We start from the raw sequence: 27,932 nt of genomic DNA, 5'->3' as shown, positions 1-27,932 counted from the left end.
AAAAAAAAAAGTGTGAAATAACTGAAAACCATGTCTTATATTTTAGATTTTTCAAAGTAGCCACCCTTTGCTTTTTTTGATAACTCTGCAAACTCTTGGTGTTCTCTCAATGAGCTTCATGAGGTAGTCACCTGAAATGGTTTGCATTCACCTGACAAAGCGTCAGGGTTAATTAGTGGAATTGTTTCCCTTATTAATAAAAAAGCAAAGGGTGGCTACTTTGAAAAATCTAAAATATAAGACATAATTTCAGTTATTTCACACTTTTTTGTTAAGTACATAATTCCATATGTGTTCATTCATAGTTTTGATGCCTTCAGTGAGAATCTACAATGTAAATAGTCATGAAAGTAAAAAGGAAACGCATTGAATGAGAAAGTGTGTCCAAACTTTTGGCCTGTACTGTTTATTGGAATCTTCATTTTGTATAGCCTTTACAAGCCTATATTTGAACACTTAAAATATTTAACTAAATATGCATTCACTGTTTCTTTATAGCCTGGTGCTGATTTCATAATCATGAACTGCCAGCCCAATTTCAGTAAAAAGGAGACATCTAAGGGGAGAACTGAGCGGAAGATCATCAACTTTCTGCAAGATTTCTTGCAGGAGGTTGAAATGTCAGGTACTATATACTCTATAGTGTGCATACACAATTACACATAACACCATTTGAATGTACAGAGCACATAACCAATGTATTATCCAAGAATGTGTGTAAGACAATACTGTAAGTTTGAATAGCTTCTCTTTCATGTTATTTGAAATATACATCAATCGCAGATGGGGAGACAGACCGTGCAGCTGGTGACACAGAGCCTCTTGCAGTGCCACACGTGCTCCAGTGGAGGACGGGGCAGTCCCACATCCCCATGCTCCCTGATGAAAAGAGACATTTCAAAATAACATGCAACTTTGACCACAACTGCAGGGAGCGACTAGGAGATCACGCAGTTTGCTACCCAATTGTGAGTGCATGCACTCAGACTGTGACTTTTCCAGTACAGCATCTTAGCACTTACACTGACTTTAGGAGAATCATGAGTGAAGCAGTTAAATATGGTGGTGGGTTCCGCAGAGTTTAACACAACTAGGTCTACTCCAATCAAAGCAATTATTGCTACTGTTAGTAATACATCCAAAAGGGTGCCACTCCTGAAGTGCCTTTTTTTGCTGGTCCGTTAGTAAAGTTAATCAGATGTTTTTGCCATGTTCAAAATTGTAACCAGCTAGGAAGTTCATGTTTAAATGTCATTGGTTGGACACAACGTTCAAGTATCGTGTGTACAAGTCACGACCATGTGACTGAGAATGTTGCAGGGAATCAAGAGTTCTCTGAAGTTCTTCCAGGGCTTCCTCATTCAGTGGGCATACAATTTCTGGAACCACAACTGCAATGTTGGGAGTCTCCTCGCAGTATTGCACTCTCCCATTCAATGCCTGGATCTTGAAGTTCCTACAAATCCAGCAAAAAAACCATTCAAATAAATTAAGACTTTGCACCTTAAAACATTTTTCTGATGTTATCTGTCTATTTAAATCTAATCTTTAATGTCTTATGTCATGAAACAAGACCTATATCTCTTTGCCAAACCGTGTTTGCTGTTTTAAGCCCCCAACGTCCTTCCAGGCAGCACGGCAATGGTTATGTTTAGCTGCCTGGATCCGGATGTCGGCGGCTTAAAACACCATTGAGCCTGTGAAATGTTTTTTTTTTTATATATACTGTATATATTTAGTGTGAACTGTCCTTTTATAATTGTGTACCTCAAGACTTTCCCCTTCGTCTAGAGCTTGTTCATGTCCCATAAACCACAGTTCAGGACTGCGACCTCCCTCTGTCCGTAGAGGATGATTATTCCATCCTCTAGTGAAGGTATCAAGGTCTGCTCGGAGTCGAGGGATAAAGATGTACTGGACGCCAAAGAGATCAACCACATCAGAGAAATCAAGCAGACCATCTTCCTCCAGAGAGTGAAGAACATCATGGTACTTGCTAGTGACTGCAACCCAGACATCTCGCCAAAGTCGCTCTATTCTAGAATGACATTTTAATTGGTTGACTGATTTATAAAGCAATATGTACTTTATTTAAACAATTCAATTGTTCCAAGAAGTATTTATGCAGTCAAAAACCGACAAAAACAACTTACCTCTGATTGTGGACACTCTTTCCCGAGATAAAGCTTGCTCTTCCTGTTCCCCGTGTGGCAAACATAAAGTGTGCGATGTCTACATTCTCAACACCCTGATCCCCCCTTACTCTTAAGATGAAAGCAAATTTAAATGACATTCAAAAGGTTTACTTTAACTTTAGAATATGAAGTTATAGTTTCTGGGATACAATTATAAATTAATAAAACAATCAAATGTAAAAAAACTGCCACTTCTCCAGATATGAGTTTATTTTGTCATGGCAGAATACCTTGATGGTATGCCATGAAGCTGGGTTGATCTCAGGAAGAATGAGAATGCAGTTGACGCTTTGTTATTTGTTTCAGCATCCAAGTACAAGATCTAATAAAACCACATGAAACATGTTAATCTTCTTGCAGCTATAGGGTTACATCCTAATGGATAGCCTTTAGCTTTTAGTTTTGTTTAGTGAACATTCTACAGCCTTGGGCACTTAAATTATTTTATGTGTTCATATATTTTTTTTAATAAATTACTTGGTTTATCTTGCATCCTAAAATACTACAAATATTGCCCATTTATAGTAGCAACTTACTCTTGCATGTTTAACAATTTTGGTTGAAGTAATCAAACAGACACATACATATGTTGATGTGAAATACATATTCAATTGTATTCTATAATTGAATATGTATTTAAAATGCATATTATAAATACAATATGCATTTATGGTCCCAATCCATATTGGGCTGACAATATTAACAATAAAAAAAAAGAACACATCAATTACCTTCCTTGAGTAGCCGTCCACTCCTCCAAAGAGAACAATGTTGTATCTGTTCAAGAGGTAAAAAGGTTACAGTATAACTAAGGCCGTTCACATGGGAGTTGTATGACATGCCTCCTACTCCACAACATTCTGCGTTTAAATAATTAGATCAATATTCTATTTTAATCTACCTTATCAGTTTGTGATTTGTGTCGATGTGGGCCAAGGAGTGAGGGCCTCGCACAGAATAACTTCTTCGCAGAACACAACCTAGCTCTGTGAGGCGCAAGAAGATCCCTGCAGCATCAACGCGATGCATAGAGGCCATCATTCTCCACCACTGAATGCGAAGACCCATCGACACCAAATGGCCTTGAACCATTCGATAACCAGCATTTGGCATCTGACTTTTGATGGCTGAAATCACGTTGTCAAGCTCTTGGTCAGTCACTGTGCTGTATGATCCTCTTACAGATAAGCCATATTCTTGCATTCTTCTGTAAATCGTTCTCGTTGAAACACAAAGCAACGAAATGTAGCTAGTTCGCAAGCTAAGAATATACAGACAAACACAACAAAGGTAATAAAACAAAGCAACTATATAACCATAGTATAACAAACTACTCACATGTGTCTGTGGTGTGACATTTAGGTCGTGCTGTTCTGATGACATGGTCAGCTGCTAGCGTTGGATTGCTTGAAAAGGATAAATCAAACTAACTTTAGTCATACAAGGAGATATGTTACTGTAAGTCAAACAGCACAACGGCATTATAATACACAAAACTAACAAGGCACTTATATATTAATAGAAAAAAATACTTACCAAAATGTGTTTTAATCCTATCGTTGGTCACAACAGCCAATGTCCAGTGTTTTAATCCAGGCCATTATCATTTAGCACAAATGCTGCAAACTTCAACAACTCGCTGAGCTTCAGCGATGCTGTAGGTAGTTCTACTAGCGTTGTGATTGAAGACCAACAGCCAATCACAATTGACCTTCTTTAATTCTCTGATTGGTTGGTTTTGTGGCACAAATGTAACGCTGATGCAAGTCGAGCGAGCGCGTGAGTGAAACGTCGAGCACTTGAGTAAACTCCGCGCACGGAATATGTTTTTCTTTGCTAAAATATGGTTCTCTGTGCTCAAAACTTTACGCGCTCAGGATTGTGGCACAAATATAACGCCATACCACACAGGCTCGTGCCAGCACTCACTCTCCCTCCCCTACGTAGTCTGACAAACACACAGGCCTACGTGGGAGGGAACATGGCGCTAGCTAACATAGCGCTAACATGGCGCTAGCTAGCATTGCACAATCAATAACAGTACCAAACGGCTGACAAGTGGCTCAAACAGCCAGTGAAAATCTCTCATGTCTTTAGATAGCTAGCTAGGCTGTCTTTGATTGCCTTTGTGGCACTGACTCATGCAGACATAATTCTACTGCTATTAATACTACAACTACTACTAATTTTACTACTACAACTAGTGGTATTACTACAAATGATACTATTACTATCACTTCTACTAGTATTTCTATTGCTATTAAAATGACTCCTAGTAGTAATAATACAATACTACTAATGTTACTACAAATACTATGACTAATAATATTAGTATTCCAGCTGTTTCTACTGCTATTGATACTTAACCTACTATTACTACTTCTTCTGCTAGTACTACTAATACCACAATTACGAATATAACTAATACTACTACTAATATTACTACAAACAATTTAAAACCTCTTTTTATTCATCTCAGCTTTTGTCATTTCTGTATTTTGTAAAATTCATTTAAGCTCCTGTAACGTTTGTATTTTTTAGGAAATCTATTGAAATTCAGCATCTCCCATTTCTGTATTTTCAGCAGTTCTTTCAAATAATTTCAGCTTTTATTATGCCTGTATTAACACCAATGTTTAAATATTCATTTCTGTATTTTTTGCAAATTTTCAAATTCATTTCAGCTATTTTCATTTCTGCTTTTTCAGCAAATCTATTGGAATTCCTTTCAGCTTCTCCCATTTCTGTATATTTCAGCTTTTCTAATATCTGTAATTTCAGCAATTTTCTCAAGTTCATTTCAGCTTTCAGCTTTTTGCATTCCAACGCATTTTCAGCAGGAAATGCATTTTCTAGTTTTAAATATTAATCATATTACTATTACTGTCATCATAAACCAACACTATCCTTTCCTAAAGTCTTTGTGATTTCCCTCCCCACAGAAGCTTCTGTGGGTGGTGGTTCTATCTGATGGTGGTTGTCCCTGCAGTGGTTCTGCCGTGCGCCTGGCTTACTACTACGCAATTATTTGAATAATTTCTGTTATAGGAATTGAATGTTTTATACATCTTTTACATTGTTCATTCTGTACACATGACATCCATGTCCATCCCGGGAGGTCCAGACGACCTAGAGAGTCATGTCTGTGTGAAAGTCGTTGGTTTGTTTTTTTATTTATCAGAGACTTTGTTGCCCCGTGCATCGCTATTGTTGCTTTTCACTGTGGACATTGTAAACTTTGTAAACCCCTCGACCAGCAAACCGACGAGGTCACAACAGCCACGTGGTCAGTAGACTGTCAAGAACCTCCTTTACTTCCCAACACATCGAGGCAGTTCTTATACCTAAATTCAGATATCGGTGGCGTCAACAGAAACCGTTAACCATCTTGTTGAGTCTCTACAGCCAGGGTACTGGGAACACCTTGTCCATGTGAGACACGTCAGTTCTTTGACCGTGTCCTTGCTCTCCCAACATGCTTAAACAAAGGTGGTCATAGACATAACAAACACTTTGTTCAGTCTCTACAGCTATGCCGCTGGAAACATCTAATCCAAGTGGGAGACATCAGTTTGTATGTCAGGGCCTTTGTGACCTAAGCACTTGCAACTAATAAACTGGTTATACAAATGAAGCATTTACAAGGGTCACATATCATTTTCCCATTACAATCTGTACAGACTGTAAAGCCAAATTTGTAATTTGCAATTTTGGGCGATACAAAATAAAATTAATTGAATTGAATTGAATCCTATATGCATAGCCTGCATGGGCGCAAAACACGCTCAGGCAGCGCTAGCGGACCCACAGTCCTGTCTGCACTGCGCGGCAATGCCTGAGAAGACCTGGGAAAGAAGGCTCAGAGTGGCAGTATCCACTAAGCAAGACACGTGCCTGTTGGGAACCGCCCCGAAAGCCTCAGCCAGCACCCATCTTCCGCGAGCCTCTTCGAGCTGGGCGGTTAGCTCTTTTTCTTTCCTTATCGGTTTAAAAGCATTATTTCAAGTGGGATTTTCAACACATTGTTTATTCTTTTTAGGTCATAGCGAAAAATTGAGGATTTAGAGGGGACGGTGGCCGAGAGATAAATAATTACTTTTACATTGTTCTATCAAGTGTTTGGTTTGTTTGTGTAATGTATCGCTTCTCTCCGCTTTTAAACACTGGAGGAGCGGGTTTGCCCATGTTTATTAGATGTAGTGTGTCTTCTTTCTTGTGGGCATGGTGCTGTGCTGAAGGGAGATGGTAGTCGCATGGAGATCTTATTGTGTTGTGAGTCACCTTAGCTACATGCTATGCGTAGGTAAATCTAACCCTACCATTGACTAATTACTTTGTGTAAGCTTGTCTTTAACAAGCCTGTTTTTGTTTAATCACATTTTACAGCCTGCCTCCGTTTTCAAGTTATTTGAGATACGGAGCTTATGATGCCTCCACGGCGGAGCCGGAGTGGAGTACTTTTGTTATCTGGGGAGGATGACTCCACATTTCCTGTTGAGCCGCCCAGACCCCCTAGTGCATCTGGTGTTGTCCCCCCACTGGACAGAAACTTGTCCGCAAACAGGCCGCGTCTAAATTGGGAAATGGGCAGGTACTGGTCCAGCCCGTTTAAGAGTAGGCTTCCCCAGCAAGGGCTACTCAAAACTTGAAGTCAAAGGAATGGGAGAGCTGGGTCTGGCGGGACCACCAAAGTTGGAGCCATCAGTGGCTCACCACCTCCACCCAAACCGCCGCTCTCAGCTTCCTCGAACATCGCCTTGCCTAATAATAGAGCGCCTCACCGCCTCCATTTTGCAGAGAATGTATCGCTATGCAACACAGTCAGTGTGATCGCTGAACATGACGGCTCTGCTGTGACTCTGGTTCACCTAACCCAGCCCTGTGGGATGAGATTTGTGTAGTCAACGATCTCATCCGGCAATACAGGGCTGCGTCCGTTTAATTAATGGGCCTTGCTTCCTCTCTCTCGCATCGAGACCAGTCGCACCGAGGAGCAGCTCCGCTCATTTTGTCCACTTTCACCTCTGGCAACGGCAATCGCTTAACGAAACAAAGAGTAGGAGCTCCTGGATACTTACAAAACCAGTGGGATTATTTTCTTTTAGATAAAACAGGCATTTTTCAATATTTTTACGACTTCCTCAACGCTACGCGAGGAGGCCTACCAAACAAGATAAGCCTGAGCCTGTGCTACAGTGCTAAAGGTAATTAGCAGAAGATGCCTCCCTTCTCTACGGAAGATTACCACAAACTCGTACAGAAGATTTTACTGCTGGAAACAAAAGTTAATCGGTTAGAGGTAAATGTAGAAGTAAATGGACCATGTGGGAACAACACCACTCTAGCAATGATTCAAAACAGTGGACAAGAGCATGCTAGAACCCAGCTAACTAGCAATGATGGAACTATGAAGAAACTGGAGGACTCTGTACAGGGTAATAAATCTACCAGCGACAATCCTCCCTGGACCACACTTGGTGCAAAGCCAAAGAGAAGACCAGACAAGGGAGAACGGATAACTGGCAGGACGCAGCGGCCCGATATCTGTGATCTGGCCGACTGACCTGCGTTACCATCCAGGCATAACGCCTCCTCAACCCCCGTGCTTCGTAGAACAAAGCAGCGGACAACTGAGAAGAGGGGAACTACCAAGAAACCTCCCCAACAAACAGGTGTAAAACTACAAAACAGGTTTGCTCCACTGTTGCAGGACCATGGATCCCCCTCTAAATGTCTGGATAACCCTCCACCACCACACAGCAGGGTAAGACCTGCTAACTTAAAGCCACAGAGAAAGCTAACGACAGGGCCTGAAAATCTGATTGTGGGTGATTTTTCTGTAAAAGATATGAAAAGTAGTAACGACACCAAAGTACTCTGCTTCCCGGAGGATATGGTGTCTGACTTGGAAGAAAGAATTTTGGAAATTGTGGCTGAACACCCAACTGTGAAAAATGTAATTCTGCACATTGGCTCTAATGACATTGAAAAACAACAATCAGAAAAGTTGAAAGAGCACTTCGATAATCTCCTAGAAACAGTCAGCTCTGTGAATGCTGAGGTGTTTATCAGTGGTCCTCTGCCCCCGACCGGGAGAGGAGCTGAGAGATTCAGTAGACTGTTTTGGCTCAACAAATGGCTCTTAACTGCATGTGCAGTTCGTTCAATGCATTGTATAAACAATTTTAGCTTTTTTAGTGACCGCAGGCATCTTTTTAAGACAAATGGACTTTGCCTAAATAAGATGGGAGCAAAGCTTTTCATTACCAACATGTTTTACATCATGCGTCATCCATCTGTCCCCACTGCCAAGGACACGAGACAAGAAGAGGAGCCCACAAAGAAGGAAGAGAAAACACAGCTTATCAGAAACGTCGAAGGAGGACCGCCATTGCCATCCCCCTCTAACCCTCCTTCCATTACGTGTGAGGATCCCTCTCCCACCCCCCCAGAGTCCCCATCCAGGTTCACGTCTCCCTCTTTCTCCCTCGCTTCAGTAAACCTTTCTCCCCCTCCTCCCACTTGGAGTTCCAAGAGTTACCCCCCACTCACCCCCCGCCCCACTCCTATTTTTACTCCCTTAGATCGACCTCAGCGCCCTCCCCCCCAGCGTCCACCTGCACCAGCTCATCTCAGCGGTGACGCTATCTTACGCCGATCTGCCCCCCCACCTCTACGAAGACGTGCTCCACCTCCACCTCCACAAATCCATCCCAGCTGTGACGCTGTTCACTCCCCCCCTTTAGGCCCACCCCCTCCTCCTCCTGACAGCAGCCCTGAATATTACTGAGATAGAAAAGGGTTCAGCAGTAGACCGCATTATCAGCTGGACCCAAGGTCGTCTACATCAAAACATGGCACCTTCTGCATTCCTGTTGTGACCACCAAGAGAGTGAACATAGACACACTGCTAATCTAACAAATCTCATTCCTATTCTCTCCAGCTCAAAGTCAACCCCAAAGCCTGTGAATAACACCATCAGGATGGCTCTGCTTAATGTTAGGTCTCTTAATAACAAACCGATGATTTTACTGAATTATTGTCCAGCATTTCTACCGACTTTGACTGTCTAGTTATAACTGGTGACTTTAATTTTCATACTGACGATTTGAATGACAAGGGTGCAAAAGAACTTTTGACTATTTTAGACACATTTAAACTGTCTCAACATGTGAAAGAGGCTAGTCATTGTAACACCCTGGACCTGATTATCACAAAAGGTCTCATTGTTTCGGATGTTTTTATGACTGATCCCTCATTGTCTGACCACTTCTGTGTTTTCTTTAATATTTCTTTCATTCCTGACACACAATCAGATTCAAATACTGTCAAAAAACGGTACATCAATGAACATACTAATGTACTCTTTAAAAATGTCATCTCCTCGTTACCACCTCTAACCCCATGTCATGCTGATAATCTTGTAAACAACTTTAATTCCAAAATTTTGAATGTTATAGATGACATTGCACCTGTTATGGTTAAAACCAGTTCTAGTAAGCAAAAGGCACCCTGGAGAAAAGCTGCTGTTGTAACAGCCCAGAGAAGAGAGTGCAGGAAGGCTGAACGAATCTGGCGGAATACAAAACTTCATATTCACCATGACATCTATAAAGAGCGCCTCCGGGCCTACAATTTAGACTTAAAAAGTGCTAGGGAAACATTCTTCTCCAACATCATTAACAACAACAACACTAATAAGGCAAAAACCCTATTTGAAACTGTTGACAGACTGACCAACCCCCCAACACAAATACCACCTGAACTCCATTCCACACAGAAATGCAACGAGTTTGCGTTCTTTTATACTGATAAAATTGAAGGCATCAGACGCCATTAATATCTCAAACAAAAATGTTGGATCACCACCCTATTTAGGCAAAAGTAACACAGCAATGATGACAAGGTTTAATGCCATAGACTCTCAAACTCTAGTGGAAACGGTGACAAATTTAAAACCATCCACCTGCTGTCTTGATGCTCTACCTACCAACTTCTTTAAGAATGTTTTTGACTGCCTAGCAACAGACGTATTGCAAATAGTTAATAACTCTATTCAGACAGGCCATTTCCCAAAAGCTTTCAAAACTGCAGTTATTAAACCTCTCCTAAAAAAGCAGAGCCTAGATGCCTCTATTATCAACAACTACAGACCAATTTCAAATCTACCTTTCATAAGTAAAATAATTGAGAAAGTTGTCCTACAACAACTTAATCACTTCCTGGCTTCAACTGGCTGCACGACAATTTCCAGTCAGGATTTCGACCTCTTCATAGCACCGAGACAGCCCTTATTAAAGTTGTAAATGACATCCGTCTTAACACAGACTCTGGCAAAACTTCAATATTAATGCTATTAGACCTCAGTGCTGCATTTGATACTGTCGACCACTCAATACTTTTGGACAGGTTGGAAAACTGGGTGAGGCTCTCAGGCACAGTCTTAAGCTGGTTCAGGTCATATCTACAAGACAGGAACTATTTTGTTTCCATTGGTGACTTCGTATCAGAAACAACCGACGTAACGTGTGGAGTCCCCCAAGGTTCGATCTTAGGGCCGACTTTATTCAACATCTACATGCTCCCACTAGGACAAATCATGCAAAGAAATAAAATTGACCACCACTGCTACGCTGATGACACCCAAATCTATGTAGCGCTATAATATAAAAATAAAATTGCCTTGCCTTGCCTTGCCTTGCCTTGCTGTCTCAGGTGAGAGGTCCCTGTGGCTAAATCTCTTGGGCCTCAGTGGCAGAGGTAATGGATGCAGCTTCTGACCCAGCCAAGGGTCGTTTGGTCCTGCTCCCTCTTCCTGAAGGACGGGCAGAACAGTGGCGCGCATGCGCATTGCATCCATGGGTTTATCCACTATTTCTCAGGGGTACAGACTACAATTTGCTATGAAACCACCTATTCAATGGTGTGTTAGTTGCAGTAGCCAGCTTGAGTTCTAGTGAACGAAATAACATTGCTGATGAACAAAAGATCAGAGCTGTCCAGAGTGAGGAAGCTCAGCGGCGTTTTTACTCCCGCTACTTCCTTATCCCAAAAAAGGGGGGTGCATCCCTCCGCCCCATTTTAGATCTTGTGTGTTAAACAGGCACCTGGGGCTCTGTCGTTCAATTTGTCCGGGGTATTGGTTTGTAACGAATTTGTAGCATATTTTCATATCGCCATTTATACAGCACACCAGAAGTTTTGCATGTTTGCAAAACCAAGCCATACCAAGCCATCCCATCTGGGCTCTCATTGGCCTCAAGGGTGTTCAGCAAGTGTGTGCAAGCCACTCTGTCTCCGTTATGGAACAGCGGCATCAGGATTTCCCCTTACATAGACGATTATCTGACATCCACACTGCTAGAGCCGCCTCTCTCTCCTCTGTCCTCATCCTTCTGGACCTCTCCGCTGCATTTGACACAGTCAACCACCAGATCCTTATTTCCTCCCTTCAGGAACTTGGTGTCTCAGGCTCTGCTCTCTCCCTTCTCTCGTCCTACCTCGACGGCCGCACCCACCGGGTAACCTTGCGAGCAGTGCTGTAGTGGTAAAATTAGAGGTGGGTAAACTCTGAATTTTGTGATCATACAGACCTCGACGCGATGCGAAGAGTTGCGACTCTGTAAGGCTGTCCTGGCTATATTGCATTATGTTAAATGTTAAATTTAAGAAAACAGTAAAGAAAAGTATGTCAACACAACACAACAACACAATTGCAGATTAAGAACTATCTACATACGGAGTCTCCTTTTTACAGTAGTGCCCAGAGGGCCTCCTTGTCCTCCACGTCAGGTCCTGCCTTGCACAGAGGAGCCATGAACCCCAGAACACATGTTGTGTTCTGGGGTTCATGGCTCCTCTGTGCTTCTCTCTCTATTCGACCTGGTGTTTCTCCTCTCCCTGTGCTCTCTGCATCATTGCCTGTCCTATCACTGCCTGAAAAAATATGTTGAATTAAGAGTTAACCAGTTAAGCAGCATGTCAATTACACTGACAACATATGTTAAAGGAACACTCATGTACTACCTATGTCATCATAAATAGCCTATACAGCATGTTTTTTTTCACATTGAGAACTGACTTGTTTTCTAATCTATGCGTCATCAAGCGTTTTTCTTGTCCTTTTACTGTGCACGACCAGCGAACACAGAGCGCACGACTACTACCCCCCCGTCGGTCGTTCCGCCCGCAACGACTACTACACCCCCCCCCCGTTGGACTTTCTCGACTGGTCCGCGAAATATTGTCTGACATGAAACCGGTCCGTGAGGTAAGAAAGGTTGGGGACCACTGGGCTGATCCACAGCGTGTATGTGTTTACACACCTCCTGGATCCTGATTGGTGTCGCTGCTGCAGCCGCAAGGCACTGATTGGATGCTCACAGACCGTAATACAGCGCAGATGAAAATGATTCAGACTACGGCGTTTATATGTTCAACAATAGGAAACGTAGTCTTAGCTGTTTTAAAATTACACCAATTTTATTTCGGATTATTCCAACGGAAGAATACAAGGCGCAGGGAACTTTGAGGTGCGTAAACGCTATTTATAGGTGCATAAACGCTATTTATAGGTGCGTAAACGCTATTTCCAAAATTCTAGAGGTGCATAAACGGCGTTTACGTGCGTTTACCCTCCACTACAGCCCTGCTTGCGAGGATCTGTGTCGGAACCTTATCCTCCTACTACTGGAGTTCCTCAGGGTTCCGTCCTGGGTCCCCTCCTCTTCTCGCTCTACACCAACTCTCTCGGCGCTGTCATTTGCTCGCATGACTTCTCCTACCACAGCTATGCCGATGACACCCAACTAATTCTCTCCTTCCCTCACTTGGACACCAAGGTGGCGGCACGGATCTCTGCCTGTCTAACTGACATCTCTCAGTGGATGTCCGCCCGATATCTGAAAATCAACCCCGACAAGACTGAACTACTTCTCTTTCCGGGAAAAGACAACATGACTGTCAACTTTGGCAACTCCACTGGCCGCTAGGAACCTCGGCATCGCACTCGACAGCCAACTTTCCCTGACTCCCAACATCACTGCGACAACACGATCCTGTAGATCGCTTGACTGGTCTTTAACCTTCCGAAATTCTCCCACACTGCTCCACTCCTCCGCTCTCTTCACTGGCTACCGGTGACTGCCCGCATCCAGTTCAAAACATTGGTGCTCACGTACCATGCTGTGAATGGATCAGGTCCAGCTTACATCCAGGACATGGTCAAACCCTACATCCCGACCCGCACTCTCCGATCTGCATCTGCAAAACTGCTCGTCCCTCCCTCACTGAGAGCAAAGCACTCTACTAGATCACGACTCTTTGCTGACTCTTTGCTGTCCTGTCCTCCCTGAAGACACCAGGACAGCAGAGAGCCTTCACATCTTCCGCCGCAAACTACAGACACACCTCTTCAGACTCTACCTCGACTAAAAGACTAACAAATTCTAGCACTGTAATTGTACCTGTAACGCCACTCATCTATAGCAATTGTAAATTGGCTTATTTGAGGAAAATTGCACTTTCTTGTTTCTTGTTCTTCTGAGTTTGTACCCCTATGGTTGAATGCACTTATTATAAGTCGCTTTGGATAAAAGCGTCAGCTAAATGACATGTAATGTAATATGCTCCCAGTCACAAGGGCAGGCGGTCAGAGATTCCACTACGGTGATAAATCATCTCATGGATTTGGGGTTCAATATAAACTGGACAAAATGTCAAGTTGAACCGGTGCAATGTACAGGTTACTTGGGTCTCAACATAAACTCCCTCTTATCGCGTCACGTTGACAGAGGCGAGAATAGCGTCCCTCACGGTACATTTGGGGCTTCTATGGATGAAGAAATTTCAGCTCTGGGTCGTGGCATCTTTGCCTTGCGAGAAAACACTCAATGTCCACTGTTTTTATTAAAGCACCACTGGGGATGGATGTGCTGGCCCACTCGTGGCCTTGTGGCATTCCCCCCTTCTCAGCCTGATTTCCTCGACTCTAGACAGAGTACGAGAACAGGGCTTGACGCTAATCTTGATCCAAGCACCAGGTGGCAGAAATAATACAGCTCTTGACAGACGAGCCGTGGGCCTCTCCCCATACGCAGGGATCTTCTGTCCCAGTGTGGTGGGGAGATCTTCCACCCTCAACCCGACCGAATAGGGCTCTGGGCTTGGCCTGTGAGGTGGAACCTGAACGCAACAAGCCTGCCTGAACGTGTCATTGACACCATGCATTCAGAGTGCAACTTCTGAAGTGCTCTCTGTACACTGGTAAATGGCAGCTTTCTGAGGGATAGTGCCGTCTGAGGCACATTGTTGCTCCCCAGTGTTCAGTAGCTGCCCTATTGTGTTTCCTGCAAGATTTAGTAGGGCAAAGCCTTTTCTACCATTAAAGTATATTTATCGGCTATTTCAGCTTATAATTTGGGCTTTTGTGAGAAGCTGGTGGGGCATCATCTTTTAGTATGTTGTTTCATGAAAGGTGCTCGCCGTAAACTCAGCGTTTCCAGGCCCGTGGTTCCTCTGGAATCTATTGGTGGTTTTGGAGGCCCTGTCTCAACACCCGTTTGAGCCTATGGTGGTGGTGGAGATGAAGGTTATTTCAGTTAAAAGAGCATTGCTCTTAACCAGAGCAAAGCGTTTGAGTGACTTCCTGCGTGTTCATCGCCCTTCCTGCTTACAGTTTGCTCCAAGGTTCACCAGGGTCAGTATGTATGAGGTCAGTCTCGGAACAATTCACAACTGTATTTGATTCATGAATGCACACAGAACAATTCACAAATGTATTTGACTTACAAATGCACACAGAAGGATTTACAAATACATTTCAATGCACACATAAATGAATCACGATTTATATTTGCAGATCGCACTGCATTTATTTGCGGATCGCACTGTATTTATTTGCGGAACAATGCGTTTTTCCAACATGGACTCTAGAAAATCAGACGCGCCACTTCTAGTGTAAGTGAAACATGATTAATGTACTGTAATGGGAAAATGATATGCAACCCTTTTAAATGCTTCATTTGTATAACCAGTTTATTAGTTGCAAGTGCTTAGATCACAAAGGCCCTGACATAAGAACTGACGTCTCCCACTTCGATTAGATGTTTCCAGCCTCATAGCTGTAGAGATTGAACAAAGTGTTTGTTATGTCTATGACCACCTTTGTTTTAGCATGTTCGGAGAGCCAGGACACGGTCAAAGAACTGACGTGTCTTACATGGATAAGATCTTCCCAGTACCCTGGCTGTAGATACTCAACAAGATGGTCAAAGGTTTCTGTTGACGCCACCGATATCTAAACTTAGGTATAAGAACTGCCTCGATGTGTTGGGGGCAGAAAGAGGTTCTTGACAGTCTACTGACCACGTAGCTGTTGTGACCCTCTTTCCCTTGCAAGGAAATAAACGGAGAGAAGACATACTTGACTCAGAGCCTTTGTTTCTTACTTAACGATTGTCTGTGCAAAATCTTCCACCACAGTACCCCTCCCCCCCACATGTTGTACGACATGACATATTCTTGAACAGTGAATTATTCGTTTTGATATGTTAACGTTATGTTGGTGGAGAAAAGTCTGTGAATTATTTGCAACTTCTTATTCAGTTTAATATTGTAGCTCCATTAGCTTAGTTAGCTAGCTAGTGACTGTGATGTGTTACCGGGTCTGTCACCTGGCAGCACTTGTCCAATCTCTAAGTTACATACTTATTATTGCATATCTATTTGCACCTCCTTGTTTGGGTGCTGCAATTGCTAAGAATGAACACAAAAAGAAAGAGATGCCAGTTCTGATCCAAAATCTGCATACAAATGGGGTAGAGATATAACAAGACAAGAACAGCAGTCTCCCATACAGACGTCTGCTGTTTAACCACCTGTCCAACTTCACCTCCAGATACAGGGGTTGTCACTCTAGACACAGCCTGATTTTGTTGGAGATATATAAATGACTTATTTTTATCTTCCTAGGTATTTGGATGGTAAACAACAAGTAATGTCAGGATTTAGCATTCACTTTTTCAAAATGTTTTCTTTGTCATGCGACGCTTACTTGGAAAATACTTCAGATTTGCAAGGAAGGTTGAGTCATGTTTTGCAACATGCTCAACCTAGAAGTTGACCCCACGGTTCAGCACTTGAACACTGACAATCAGAATGCATGATTAGGTTCTGTTGAGCAGTGTCTGTATGTACCTTCTGCATTGCAGCACAAAGCATGTCATTGCCTTTGTGGATTGGGACCTGAACTGAACCCAGGAATTTCCCCAGGAACTGATCTGTCCAGCCATCTTTCTGGACTGCAAGAGCAAAAGTGAAAAACAAGCTTTAATCATGAGATGTTGTTTATGGTGGTAGTATTTTATCTTGTTCATTGCTGTTTTTTGCAATGTACCTTGGTTAGTATCTTTAGCCACCCTCACAGCATAGAAGGCAGGGAAGATGCCAGTATCTCCGGTCCTCATGTTGTAACCTTGACACCAAAGGTCCTCCGACTGGTTCAGCATTAACACTGGGTCATCTGTTTCAAGATACAGCTCGTCTGTATGACGGGGGACAAACCTAAAAGACATACAGATTTTGGGCTTATGGGTTTATTTGGACATGTCCCTGAGTTTGTGCATGTTCATATCTTTTGACCTGTAGACAGCTCTGTGGCTCTGTTGTCTCTCCACTCCATCCAAAACACAGGAGAACACACCAAATGACCCAGCACCTGAATAATAAAGCAATGATGTCACTCATTTGAGAATATGATATTTTAATGAAAAAGTAATCCAATTATGACACAGAATCTGAAAGTTCAAATGGCCACCACTATCAGAAATGGAAATCATTGACCCTGACTACTGCTGGTGGTAGAATGAAAAAAGATATGGGGAGCTGCTACAGCACAGTGGGATTTAATCAGCAATGCACACAAGTCAAAGGCACAAATAACCAACACATTATAATTCACAAACGTGAATAAAAGTATGTTTTGTGAAATTAGTCAGATAATATTCACATTCCAACAATTCTTGTTTTAACACACATTGACACTTTGGAAATGCCTACACCTAGCATCCACGTCACGCCGCCGTTTTATTTTCTGTAAATGCAGACCTTTAAAGAGCTGTTGATGCCACTCATTTTTGAAAATGTCACAATTGCATTCTAGTCTCAAGGGGCAGAAACCGACCATTAACCATTTTTAATGAAGTGGGTTTTCTTTTGAAACAGTGATAAAATGCCAGTGTTCTGGTTTTAAATTTAGTGTTGGTAAGTTTAGGAGTTATTGTAGTTATTTCCTACAATCAAGCCCATATGGACTGGTATTGTTCCTTTCTTTTGTGGTTCCAATGTAAAACAATGCATTATATTTTAAATATTTCTTTAACAATTTTGTCATTGCTTCCATATATATATGTACTTAATTGCCTGTGAGAATGACATGACTTTTTGCACCTAACCTCAAAGGAGCCCAATCATTTTTTTTTTTAATTTAAATCAAAAATATACAAAGAATATACAAACCTGTGGTGCTGTAATGACTGCTGTAGTTGGAAAACAGGTTGTGGAACTTCTTACTTCTTACTACATCAGGCTCTTCCTCCTCTGAAGTTGTGGTTGATGTTACCTTGGACTGCGTGCAGATCCTTCCCACAACGTCCCTCCTCCTCTTCACCTCTTCCTCCCTCCTCCTCTTGACATCCTCTTCTCTCCTCATCTTTGTCTCATCCTCCACCTTTCGTCTGTTTTCCTCCTCTTTCCTTCTGTCTTAGAGCCAAAAAATAAGGAAAACATTAGCAGCAAAAAGCATGCAAAAGGATAGTGAGGGTTTGCTTTTGAATCTATTGTGGTGCTCCACACGCTAAGTATTGGGCCCTCTACTCTTAAAGTAGATTGTTGTAGATTGTTTCCTATTGGAAAAGTTAAAGAACAGCTTTTATTTTTATTTGTTGAGCTACTACTTTGTCCATACAACCTAAAAAAGTGATTCTTTTTTTACATTCTGTTAGTCACGAAGTTGGTTACTCGTTCCAACTTTTATATTCAAAAACAAAGATTGCAGCAAATGCTAGGAAGATTACATGGCTTCTGACCACAGAAATCTATTGTTTGAGTCAAGTGACTCGAAGAATCATTTATATAGATTTATTTGTTCAGTTGACCACAACCTTTTTGGCAGAAATGGAATGTTCTGACGGTCATGCTTCCAAAGGGATAGACACTTACATTTCATAAACTTTAATGAACTGTTTCTGGACTGAAAAGAGGTCAGCCATGTTAAAAACAAATCTGTACCTTGCTTTCTTGCTTTCTCTCTCCTCTTCCTTTCCTCCTCATACTTTGGATCTTCCTCCTCATTGGCTGACTGATAGACCGTCTCTGCATCACTGTCATCATTGTAACTGTGCAAGCAGTCCTTGAGGTTGGCCAGCTCTAACTGAGCGTGTTCATCGACCACCAGAGTGTATTTAACAGAGTCATAGTTTAACTGTGCCATATCTTCCCTCTTTGGTGCAATCTGAGCAGCCGCACCATCTCCCTGAGTGACAAAGGTGGTGCCACCCACCTCATTGTTATAGTCACCTTTTCCTCCCCTTGTCTCCACCTCTGACTTTGTACAGTCAACCTCAGCTTTTTTATTATCTGTAAGGCAAGGGGTTGGACCAATCTGGATGTTCAAGCACGGAGTTGGATCTCCTTCTCCCTCTTCTTCGCTGATGTCTGTGTCGATTCGGTGGACTTGAGAAGGATGTGGAGGCCCTGGTGGGGGTCCCTCTGTATCTGAGCTGAGGGACATTCTGTTTAGCCCCCCCTCGCTGCTGGACAGGGAGAGGATTGAGGGGTTGTCTTGGATCCTTTCATGGTTTTGTCCTTAAAGCACACAATATGTTAGCTACAACAGAGTGCTTAAATATATAGTTACTTGTGAACTGCCTGCCAACAAAATGGGAATCAAAATGATTCATGGACCAGAGATATGATTACATAGATTAGATATTCCTTTCCTTAGATCGTGATGGTGTAGCGTGATACAGATATTGAAAAGAGCAAACTAGTACTAGTTTTATTTAGTAGATGGAAGCCATTCAACAACAAGGGTTTTTATCACCAAGTATAAAAGTTACCTACCACCCTGTGCTAAAGATGGGTTCTTTACCTTGGTTATGGGTCTTGTCCTCGGTTCGTGGTGCTAGAGGCGTGCGTGGGACCACCATGGCTGTAAGATATACTTCTTGGTTGGACAGTATGTTATTGGGCTTCACTACCCCTGCTTTGTTAACTCTTTTAGAACCTACTTTTCCTTTCCCATCAGCCCCCCAGCTTTTCAGTCCATTTGTTTCTCTTGGCCTCTGTCCATTTCTCTCTTTCTCCTTCCCCCTGGACTGATCACACAGCCTTCCACCTCTTCTATCTTCCTTCCCGGTTGTCCCTCCATTGTGACCTCTGGTGTCTCCCAGGCTCCTCTCTCTCATTGCTAGGGCTCCTCTTACTCCTTTCCTTTGACTCCTTGCTGTGGTGTAGGACTGTGTCTGTGTGAACCCTGACACTTGTCTTTCTCTCAGTCGAGCTTGCGTCTCTACAGCAGCAACCTGAGAGCTAGCTTTGCTGTTCACTCTGTTGGCTGAGGGTGGTTTTGGTGCCAGGCGGCGCGTTTTTTGCTGAACTTTGTCCTCTGCTTTTGGTTGGACATCTGGGGGTGTTAGATCCCCTTTAGAAAAAACAAAGGTATCATATTACGTATTACACAAACAGTTGTACAGAGATGGATTATCAAAGTTGCATTCAGTAGGCAGTTTATGGATTAGAATGACATGAACTGAAAAAAGCACACAATATATTTCAAATATTTGAGTATTTATTGCTTTCATTGTCAAGGATGGATACATGGATCGCTATTCGTCAAAAAGTATGTCTATACTTTTGACGGGTACTGTTAAATCAAGGTTGTTTGAATCGGCTAAATTTTAAGTGCCTCAATCACTTCAATCAATCAGATTATGTTTTTTTAAATGTGCCTTCTGGCAATGGGGTTAATAGAATGCATCATCAAATGAGATCTTGCTTGCGAAAATAATTATCTCAACTCCTTAATAAGTAGATAAAAACAAGCCCAAGTAGGTTCTTGGGGAGTCATCCTGTAAAATAAAATGGAGGGCCATGTTGACTGCATCATCTACAGACCTGTTGGCTCCAGACTTCTAGACTTCATGACCACTGAGGTCAGGGCGATGGGCCATTAAGTCCTGTGATCCTAGGCTTTTTGGGGACATGGCATGTCCAGTAGAGCAGTGTTTTTCAACCAGTGTGCCGTGAAAAAAATCATTTTTTACATACTGTCACTTCATTGGTGAAAAAAAAAGAGCCAACTTGTGTGTTTGTGTGTGTGTCGTCGCGCTGTTGGTGGCATGAAGGCTCAATACTCCCCTCTGCCTGTGGGTGGCGGTACGCAGCGTAATTAATAGGCAGATTTGCTGAGGCGACAATTTAAAAAAGTGAGATTTAAGGCCGGCGCATGCTTCTGCGTCTGCGTTTGCGTCGTTGCGTCGACGCACTCGTTTCAATTCATGGTTCTGCGTGTGTTGCAGAGCAATTCACAACCAGAACAACAGGCGGAGTAACGTGTTTTGTTGAAGACGACCTAGAGAGTCACGTCTATTTATTTATTTATTTATTTATCATAGACTTTATTGCCTCGTGCATCGCCACTGCTGCTTTTCATCGCGGACACATTTGTCCCGTATTTTCCTCCACAACTTTGTGCACCTCTCGACCGGCAAACCGGCGTTTGCGGCGATCTCCCTCCGTGAATCCAACCCGCTTCTACAACCCGCCAATGACGGCTTGTATAAGCGGTCATATTTACGCATTTCTTCCGACAAAAGTTCTTAAATCTGATCTCTCCGTTCTCTCGTAAACGTTCTTCGTTTTAGTAATGGCGGTATCGGGCTATGAAAGCGGAAATGTGAGACTCCGTAAAGGACGTAGTTAGCGGACCAATCGCAGCCTGGTGCGCTGCGGGAGGCTTGCGTTGCTTGCGTGGCTCGACACACGCAAGGACGCAAGGAGGTGTGAAAAGCAACGCAACGTAGAAGGGAGTGGTTCGGGGAACGGTGCCGGGGGAGGCATAATCAACCTCAGCTGAGATTAATCAGTGTTTGTGTTCCTCCTTTTAGTAGGAGAGATCCGGCGACAGCGAGGAGGGAGGCGAGGAGGCTGGAGCCGGTTGTGCGTTGTAAAAACGATAAAATACTAAACTACTACTACTACTAAAGACTGTACACTGAAACCCTCAGCCGCATCCTCATTATTCCGGGACCCCCACAGACCCACACGTTACAATCCTATTGACGTTACTCTCCAGAATAGAGAGAGGCGTCAATGTACAAAACCAATGCACCAAGGCAGCCATCTGCAGCCCCATCTTCAAATTTTCTTACTTGCCCGCCATGCTCGGGCTGGTATCTCCCAATGTTTTGGGTCTATTACTCATGAAAAACTAATCAGACCAGGGTGGTCATTGAATCCAGCGCCCAGTACTTGGCGTCTCACTAGTGCCCACTGGTTCTGATCTCACTTCCTCCTCAGTGTCATGTTAGGCTTTTGGAAGGAGAGGGTTGCAGTTATTGGGGACATCCAGTAGATGTTTCATTGTTTCTTTGTGAATGAAGACCACCGCAACTTCCTTTGCTTTTCATGATACAACAAGAATGATATCACTAAAGAAACTGTGAAATATCGAACGAAGGTCCACATCTGCGGCAACGCATCTCCCGCTAGCTATGGGCTGCGAAGGGCCATTAGAACATTTCAATATCTCACCAGCGGACAGAGAGCCCATCGGAAAATGAAGGTGTCGCCCCCCCCCCCCACGTAAACTGTCAGTTTGTTCACAATGCAGTAACAATCACGAAGACGAAGATCTGACACACTTAAATCTATATTTTGTTTACGGGAAAATGATTAATTGCAACAGAGGTTGTCAGTTCATTGAGAATATAATATTCAAGAAGAATATATATAGAATAGAATATAGAATAGAATATATGAGATTAACTTTATTTGAAGCCATTGGAATCCATCATGACATTTTTCCTTTATTTGTCATTTAGTGTCCATACCTGTAATATGTGGGGAGGGGAAACAGGAGTCCTTCCAGCTGTCATTATTGCCTAAAGAGTTGTTGTTAATGGAGTCCTGGATAGAGTTGGTGAAACAGAACAGGAATGTAAGAGCAAAAACCAACACACAATTGGGTTATCACACACACAAACACACACACCGACAAACACATACATACACAATTAAATGTTTTTTGGGAAATTATGTGGATATCCTGTAAAGAAAGTAGTAATTAATAAATGCAAACATTTTGTACAACTTTATAATGTCTTTCTGTATGCCTTAGCTCAAGACCAAAGGGAGGGGCATTACATGTGTTGGGCCATAGTAGAAAAGATAGTGAGGGGCAGAAAATGGGAAGTCCATTAGGGGTGTGGTTTACGCAAGGACACAGCCACTGCCTGAGATGTCATATGAAAAGAAGGAGAACTTCAGGAGAGTATATGCCCAGTGTGTTGTCGGAAATCAGCCGGCCTTTTGTGTGACCACTTTACAGGGACCAGTCTGTCGGGTGAAACACATTAGGCCTCTTCTCCATGAAGTTCCTCTTCTTGCAAGAATGAATAATTTAAGCATTATGGAATGCTATTGTGGTGGCGTGCAGTGGTTTGGCTCAGGGAACAGTGCTGCGAAGAGGTGTTATTGGCCTTATTACATCATGTGGGGTTAAATGTTTCTAGCCCTTTAAAACAAGCAATAGTGGTGATTTTGCAGGGTTCCAGAGAAGGTTGAATGGGGAATGCTGAGGGAGAGCACCATCAGAGAGTCCCAAATGAGAAAGTCTGGTTATTTCTGTTGTCCATAAAATACCACAGGCAACCCAATACATCACAGCTACCTACTACCATTCGTGATAAGTAAATTCAGACAAAAAGAGGCTACTGCTACTGTTATGCAATCTTTCAGTATGTTGGATTTGGTTTTATTATCTTAAATATGATTTTATAGATTTAATAAAACCTTGTTTTGTTAATAACTACCAACATGGTCTGCCTTATCCACAGTGACATAACTGCATGCCTTGGGTTCTATTAAAATCAAACTAGTATTTCCTGGGGTGTAATTCCCCATGTGTAATATTCCCCTAAAGCCCTGTCAGAGTGGCAACTCAAAATACTGGGGTTTAAATACAAATGAAGTTGATGAAGAAGGCTAAATTGTCTTATACTAAGGGTTATACCAATTTGTCACGCTTCTTTTCAAGCTGTTTGATGCCCCAGCCACATTCTAACGTCTCTGACAGTCCCAAGAGTACATCCTATGTACCTGGAGGATGTCATCAATCACAGCAACAGCTGCGTAGAGCAAATGCGGCAGGGAGCCGATGTGCTTAAGTCACTGAGAAAGGCTGGACTCAGCCAACCCGTCTGTGGGCTGACAGAGGGAGATACGGTATCAAAGGTACCACTGGGTGCCGTGCAGATGCATCCTGGCTGACCTAATCAGCCAGTCAGACCCAGTTCAGTGGACAGAGCAGTGTTTCCATACATCTACACTGTAAAAAAGAATCTGTTGAAAATACGGTGAAATACTGGCAGCTGTGGTTGCCAGAACTCCACCGTAAAAATGACAGCGTCAACGTATTAGACATTACGGGATGTTTTTTACTTTAGTTGTGGATGCCAAAACGTGACCATAAAAACGACAACGCCCACGTATGACGTTTTTTGGCAGTTGTAAATTTTCACAGTTCAAAACTTTTTGTTTGTGGCAAATGACTATTGAAAAAAATAAATATTAAAAACATGTTGATGGTAATTTGCGTTAAAAACATCTGCTGAAAATACGGTCAAATACTGCAGTGAGAACTTACAGATAAGACATTACGGTATGATGTTCTGGCCACTGTAAATTTCACAGTTGAGAAAGGTTTTCATTTTTCATTGACACAAACCCTTGAAAGTCACAACACGAGAATGTTTTTGGACCGTGGGAAGAACTGACGCAAGCATGGAGTGGAATCCAACCCAGGATCTTGGTGCTATGAGGTGACAGTGCTAAAGTAAAGGACTATTATTTTTAAAAGTATAGTAAAAGTAATTTGCCGTAAACATGTCGTGGACGTTATCGTTTTTATGGTCATGTTTTGGCATCCAAAGCTGCCGGTATTTTACCGTATATTGTTTTTAAAGTTAATTACCGTAAACAAATAAGGATTCTGAACTGTGAAATTTACAGTTAAAAAAACATCCCATAATGTCTAATATGTTGACGCTGTCATTTTTCACCGTATTTTCAACATATTTATTTTACAGTGCACGCTGGTCTGTATATTTAACACCAACAACATATATTTTTTAAAGGTAATTCATGTAAAAATCACAATATTGAATGATTTCCATATTACGGTGCATTTCTGTACAGTACAAATTCTAGTACAATTAACAGTGATAAAATGTATTTATTACAATATATGAATGGCCAAATGGGGGCTAGAAGCAGTGTTTTCACTACCATTATATTAAGGGGCGCCCTGCCCCCCCTTGCAATGTCAAGTTCATTCTGTTAAATTTTATTTTCTATTTAGCGCCAGATCACAACAGATTTAAGGCTACATTTCCTATAGAACAGTTTTATACCTTGTTCTTTTATTAAACAAACTAAAAGAAAATTACGCATAAATTCAGTCTATCAGGGAGGTGCAGGTGATTGGACACACATGTGGAAACAATCAGACAATCATAGGGGATGACAGGACCAGGCAGGAAGTGAAGTTACCCAGGGAGAAACGAAGCAGAAACTACAAAATAAGACAGGAAATAACCCACACCGTGACAGTACCACCCCTCAAGGGCCAAATTCCAGACGGCTCTAAACTAGCGGAGAGCGGACAAGGGGTGGGAGGAAGCACTGCATGAAAAGTGAGATTTTCGTCCCCGTAAACGCCCGGAAATCTCCCTCATTTCCGACAATTTCCGACAATTTGCAACCCGCGCACGTCGCGTTTGTCTGTGCCACAAATTGTCGGAAACGAACCATGACGTAGGTGGAGAGCTGGCGGAGGTGCGAATGGCCCGAATTAGCATATGAATGCAGCGAAACCGCGGGTGGCCGAGCCGAGCAGGCTTGAATATCCTTACTCCTTATTGGATGAAACCACAACTTACTAACAAATAAAATCACTCGTGATTGGCAGGAAAACCACACCTGGGCAAACCAGGCTTGAGTTTCCTTGTTCATGATTGGATGAAACCACAACTTTTAATCACTCGTGGTTGGCAGATCTGTCGCTATTGGTCACCCGCCTCATTTTATTTATATATATTTATATATTCATATTATGCTGTATATTCATTTCATTGTTATCATATGCAGGCTACTACACTATTATTAGGATACCAACCAGGACATCAATGAATTTATAGAGAAAATGAACATTTGCCACATGTTTATGCAAAGAAAGAGCTTTATTAACAACACACAAACAACAACTACATACAAAGTGAGGATCTGCCCACACTTGGGTAAAGGCGGTTTAAAAACTACATCTCAGTAAACTGTCCGTTTGCCTCCTCGGGGTTGTAGACCGTCACTGGCGCCGTGTTTTCCGAGGCAGGTCTGTTGTGCAGGCGCCTCGTGTGTGTGGCGACCGTACAATCCACCCGAGACCCCGCCAACAACGCCGTCCTCTCCGTCCGACGTGAGCTCCACGGTGGCGGATTTCCAGAGTTCCACCTCGTCATCAGCCAGCACACTTTGTCTCGATTCCAGCAGCTGTAAAAACAACAATGAATCAGTACTGTGCGATGCGATGCGTACGGACACAACACATCTATCAATGCACCTGAAAAAAAGTCAGCAAATAAACTCTGACCGTCTTTCTTCTCGCTCAACTCCGCGCTGAATCCTTCGCAGCTTCCGCCCGCAATGAGTGTTCTGGCTGAACCTGAAGCTCCTGCATGCCGTCTGAAAATACGTCTCACAGGCAGCTGAAAACAATTAAATGAGTGTGGTATGAATACAAAAAAAAATCAAAATCAAGTCACAGTAACATTTAACAAGAAAGGATAAACAGTGTCACTTACACACAATGACGTCGTCTAAATCTGGACTTTTCCCGGAGCAAATACGAGGTCACCGTCTCATTATGAGGCGAGATTAGTCTGTGAAAACAAAATGTACAGTTATGATCGGTATCTATACGTATATATTTCCTAATAGCGCAGAATGAAAGCATATTCTTTAAATCTGACCCTTGCTCCGGTTCGTAGCGCCTGTAATTCGTCTCGGCGTTGTGAAGACTGCGCACCGCTTCCTGTAAACGACACGGCAAAGAAAATAGACTTTAATAAAGCTGTTTCTGCTCACTTGTAAGGCTACTAGGCTACTCTTAGCTTTCGTTTGAGGCTACGCTACTTTTAGCTTAGCTTGCAGTCATCGAACGTATTCTTACCGCTATCTTGGGATTGTGCGCCCGTCTCCTCTTCTTTGAGTCAGTTCCTCTCCTCCATGGACAGAAACCTGGAGAGTCCCGAACGCTCCAGTGGAGCGAACCGCTCGTTGATATCGGCAGTTTGTTGTTGGAGTTGACGAGACGATCCACTGAGAGCATTCAGCAGCTTCTTCTCGTCTGTCTGCGGACTGGCCGAAAGTTGGTGGCCGCGGAGAGGAGTTGAAGGCGAGTTGAACGCGAGCCTGAGACGTCGTCCCGCCATTATTCACGAACCAGCAAAAACCAAACAAAGGAACTGGAGCTACAGTTCTTCTGAATATAGTAACACACTGTTTGTATGCTCGTCTTGCAAGTACTGCTGTCTGAGTCATGCCTATGACCTCACACGTGATTGGACGAGGAGTCTAAGGGTCCTCCAATCACATACGAGGTTATTGTTATACGGAAGGACCAGTATTTTAGGAAGACAAATGGTTGAGACTTTGAAACAGCTGATATGCTTTATGTAAAGCAGTGTTTTGGTGTCAGCAGAACGACTTTCCCTGGAAAACTGTACAGTGGTGCCTCTTTCTCCATTCCACCAGACAATCTTGAGTCTGACATACATGCAATGTTGACAATGTATCATCAGATGTACCCTTGTGTCACTGAGGTTGAATGTTTTGCCATGACATGTAAACGGGTAACATATATGAATGTAACTTACTCAATCGATAGATGCAGAGCATAAAGGTGGTGGAGCATCCAAGTGGTGTGGAAACACTAACAGTTTTGAGGAACCCGTCCTTCAGGAATCAGGAATCAGGATCAGGAATCAGGAAACATTTATTAGCCAAAATATGTCAAACATACAAGGAATTTGTCTTGGCGGTTAGTGCGCGACAGTAGACAGACAAGACAACAGTGCACAAGTAATAAAATAAAGTGGTATGAAATGCTAATGCAATGGGTTAGTAGAATAAGGCTAAGGCTATGGGTTAGTATAAAACAAGGGAATAAAGTTAAAAAAAATTTAATATTAAAAAGTTAAAAAGAAAAATATTAAGCATAAAGTGCACTAACAAACAAGTAACAGACAAGAGACAAAGTGACAAGTGACAAAGTGATGAATTGCAGTTAAAGTGGCATGTGCAGTATGAGGGGGAGTGACCGGTGGAGTGTTAATAGTCAGGCAGTGGGGGACCGGGCTCTGTTGATGAGCCCGACTGCCGACGGGAAGAAACTGTTCGTG

The 27,932-nt window shown here is 42.7% G+C and overlaps 2 protein-coding genes and 2 long non-coding RNA genes across 4 annotated transcripts in view; 1 reads left to right on the top strand and 3 right to left on the bottom strand.

The window, feature by feature from the left end:
- LOC120812461 (C-Jun-amino-terminal kinase-interacting protein 1-like) overlaps positions 1–27,932 on the bottom strand; it is a 53,274-nt gene that overhangs the window by 17,167 nt on the left and 8,175 nt on the right. The window contains exons 2-8 of the mRNA XM_040168442.2: positions 22,308–22,383; positions 19,346–19,897; positions 18,484–19,059; positions 17,713–17,955; positions 16,837–16,912; positions 16,592–16,758; positions 16,393–16,496 (exon numbers count right to left, since the gene is read on the bottom strand). Of these exons, the coding sequence (XP_040024376.2) occupies positions 16,393–16,496; positions 16,592–16,758; positions 16,837–16,912; positions 17,713–17,955; positions 18,484–19,059; positions 19,346–19,897; positions 22,308–22,383 (1,794 nt within the window). The remainder of the gene's footprint in view (positions 1–16,392; positions 16,497–16,591; positions 16,759–16,836; positions 16,913–17,712; positions 17,956–18,483; positions 19,060–19,345; positions 19,898–22,307; positions 22,384–27,932) is intronic.
- LOC144391055 (uncharacterized) lies at positions 497–1,506 on the top strand. Its single transcript, XR_013454920.1, has 2 exons — positions 497–625; positions 784–1,506. It is a non-coding gene; the product is annotated as an uncharacterized LOC144391055 (long non-coding RNA).
- Positions 1,318–3,319, bottom strand: LOC144391054 (uncharacterized). Its single transcript, XM_078097585.1, has 6 exons — positions 3,097–3,319; positions 2,927–2,972; positions 2,426–2,517; positions 2,154–2,264; positions 1,768–2,038; positions 1,318–1,456 (listed from the first exon to the last, which is right to left on the bottom strand). Exons 1-6 carry the CDS (start codon positions 3,306–3,308, stop codon positions 1,358–1,360), a joined length of 831 nt encoding a protein of 276 aa, XP_077953711.1. The 5' UTR covers positions 3,309–3,319; the 3' UTR covers positions 1,318–1,357.
- LOC144391056 (uncharacterized) lies at positions 25,697–26,237 on the bottom strand. Its single transcript, XR_013454921.1, has 2 exons — positions 26,123–26,237; positions 25,697–26,022 (listed from the first exon to the last, which is right to left on the bottom strand). It is a non-coding gene; the product is annotated as an uncharacterized LOC144391056 (long non-coding RNA).

This window comes from Gasterosteus aculeatus, chromosome Y, assembly GCF_964276395.1.
Source record: "Gasterosteus aculeatus chromosome Y, fGasAcu3.hap1.1, whole genome shotgun sequence".
NCBI classification, from domain to species: Eukaryota; Metazoa; Chordata; class Actinopteri; order Perciformes; family Gasterosteidae; genus Gasterosteus; species Gasterosteus aculeatus.
This window is presented reverse-complemented; position numbering and strand designations above follow the sequence as displayed.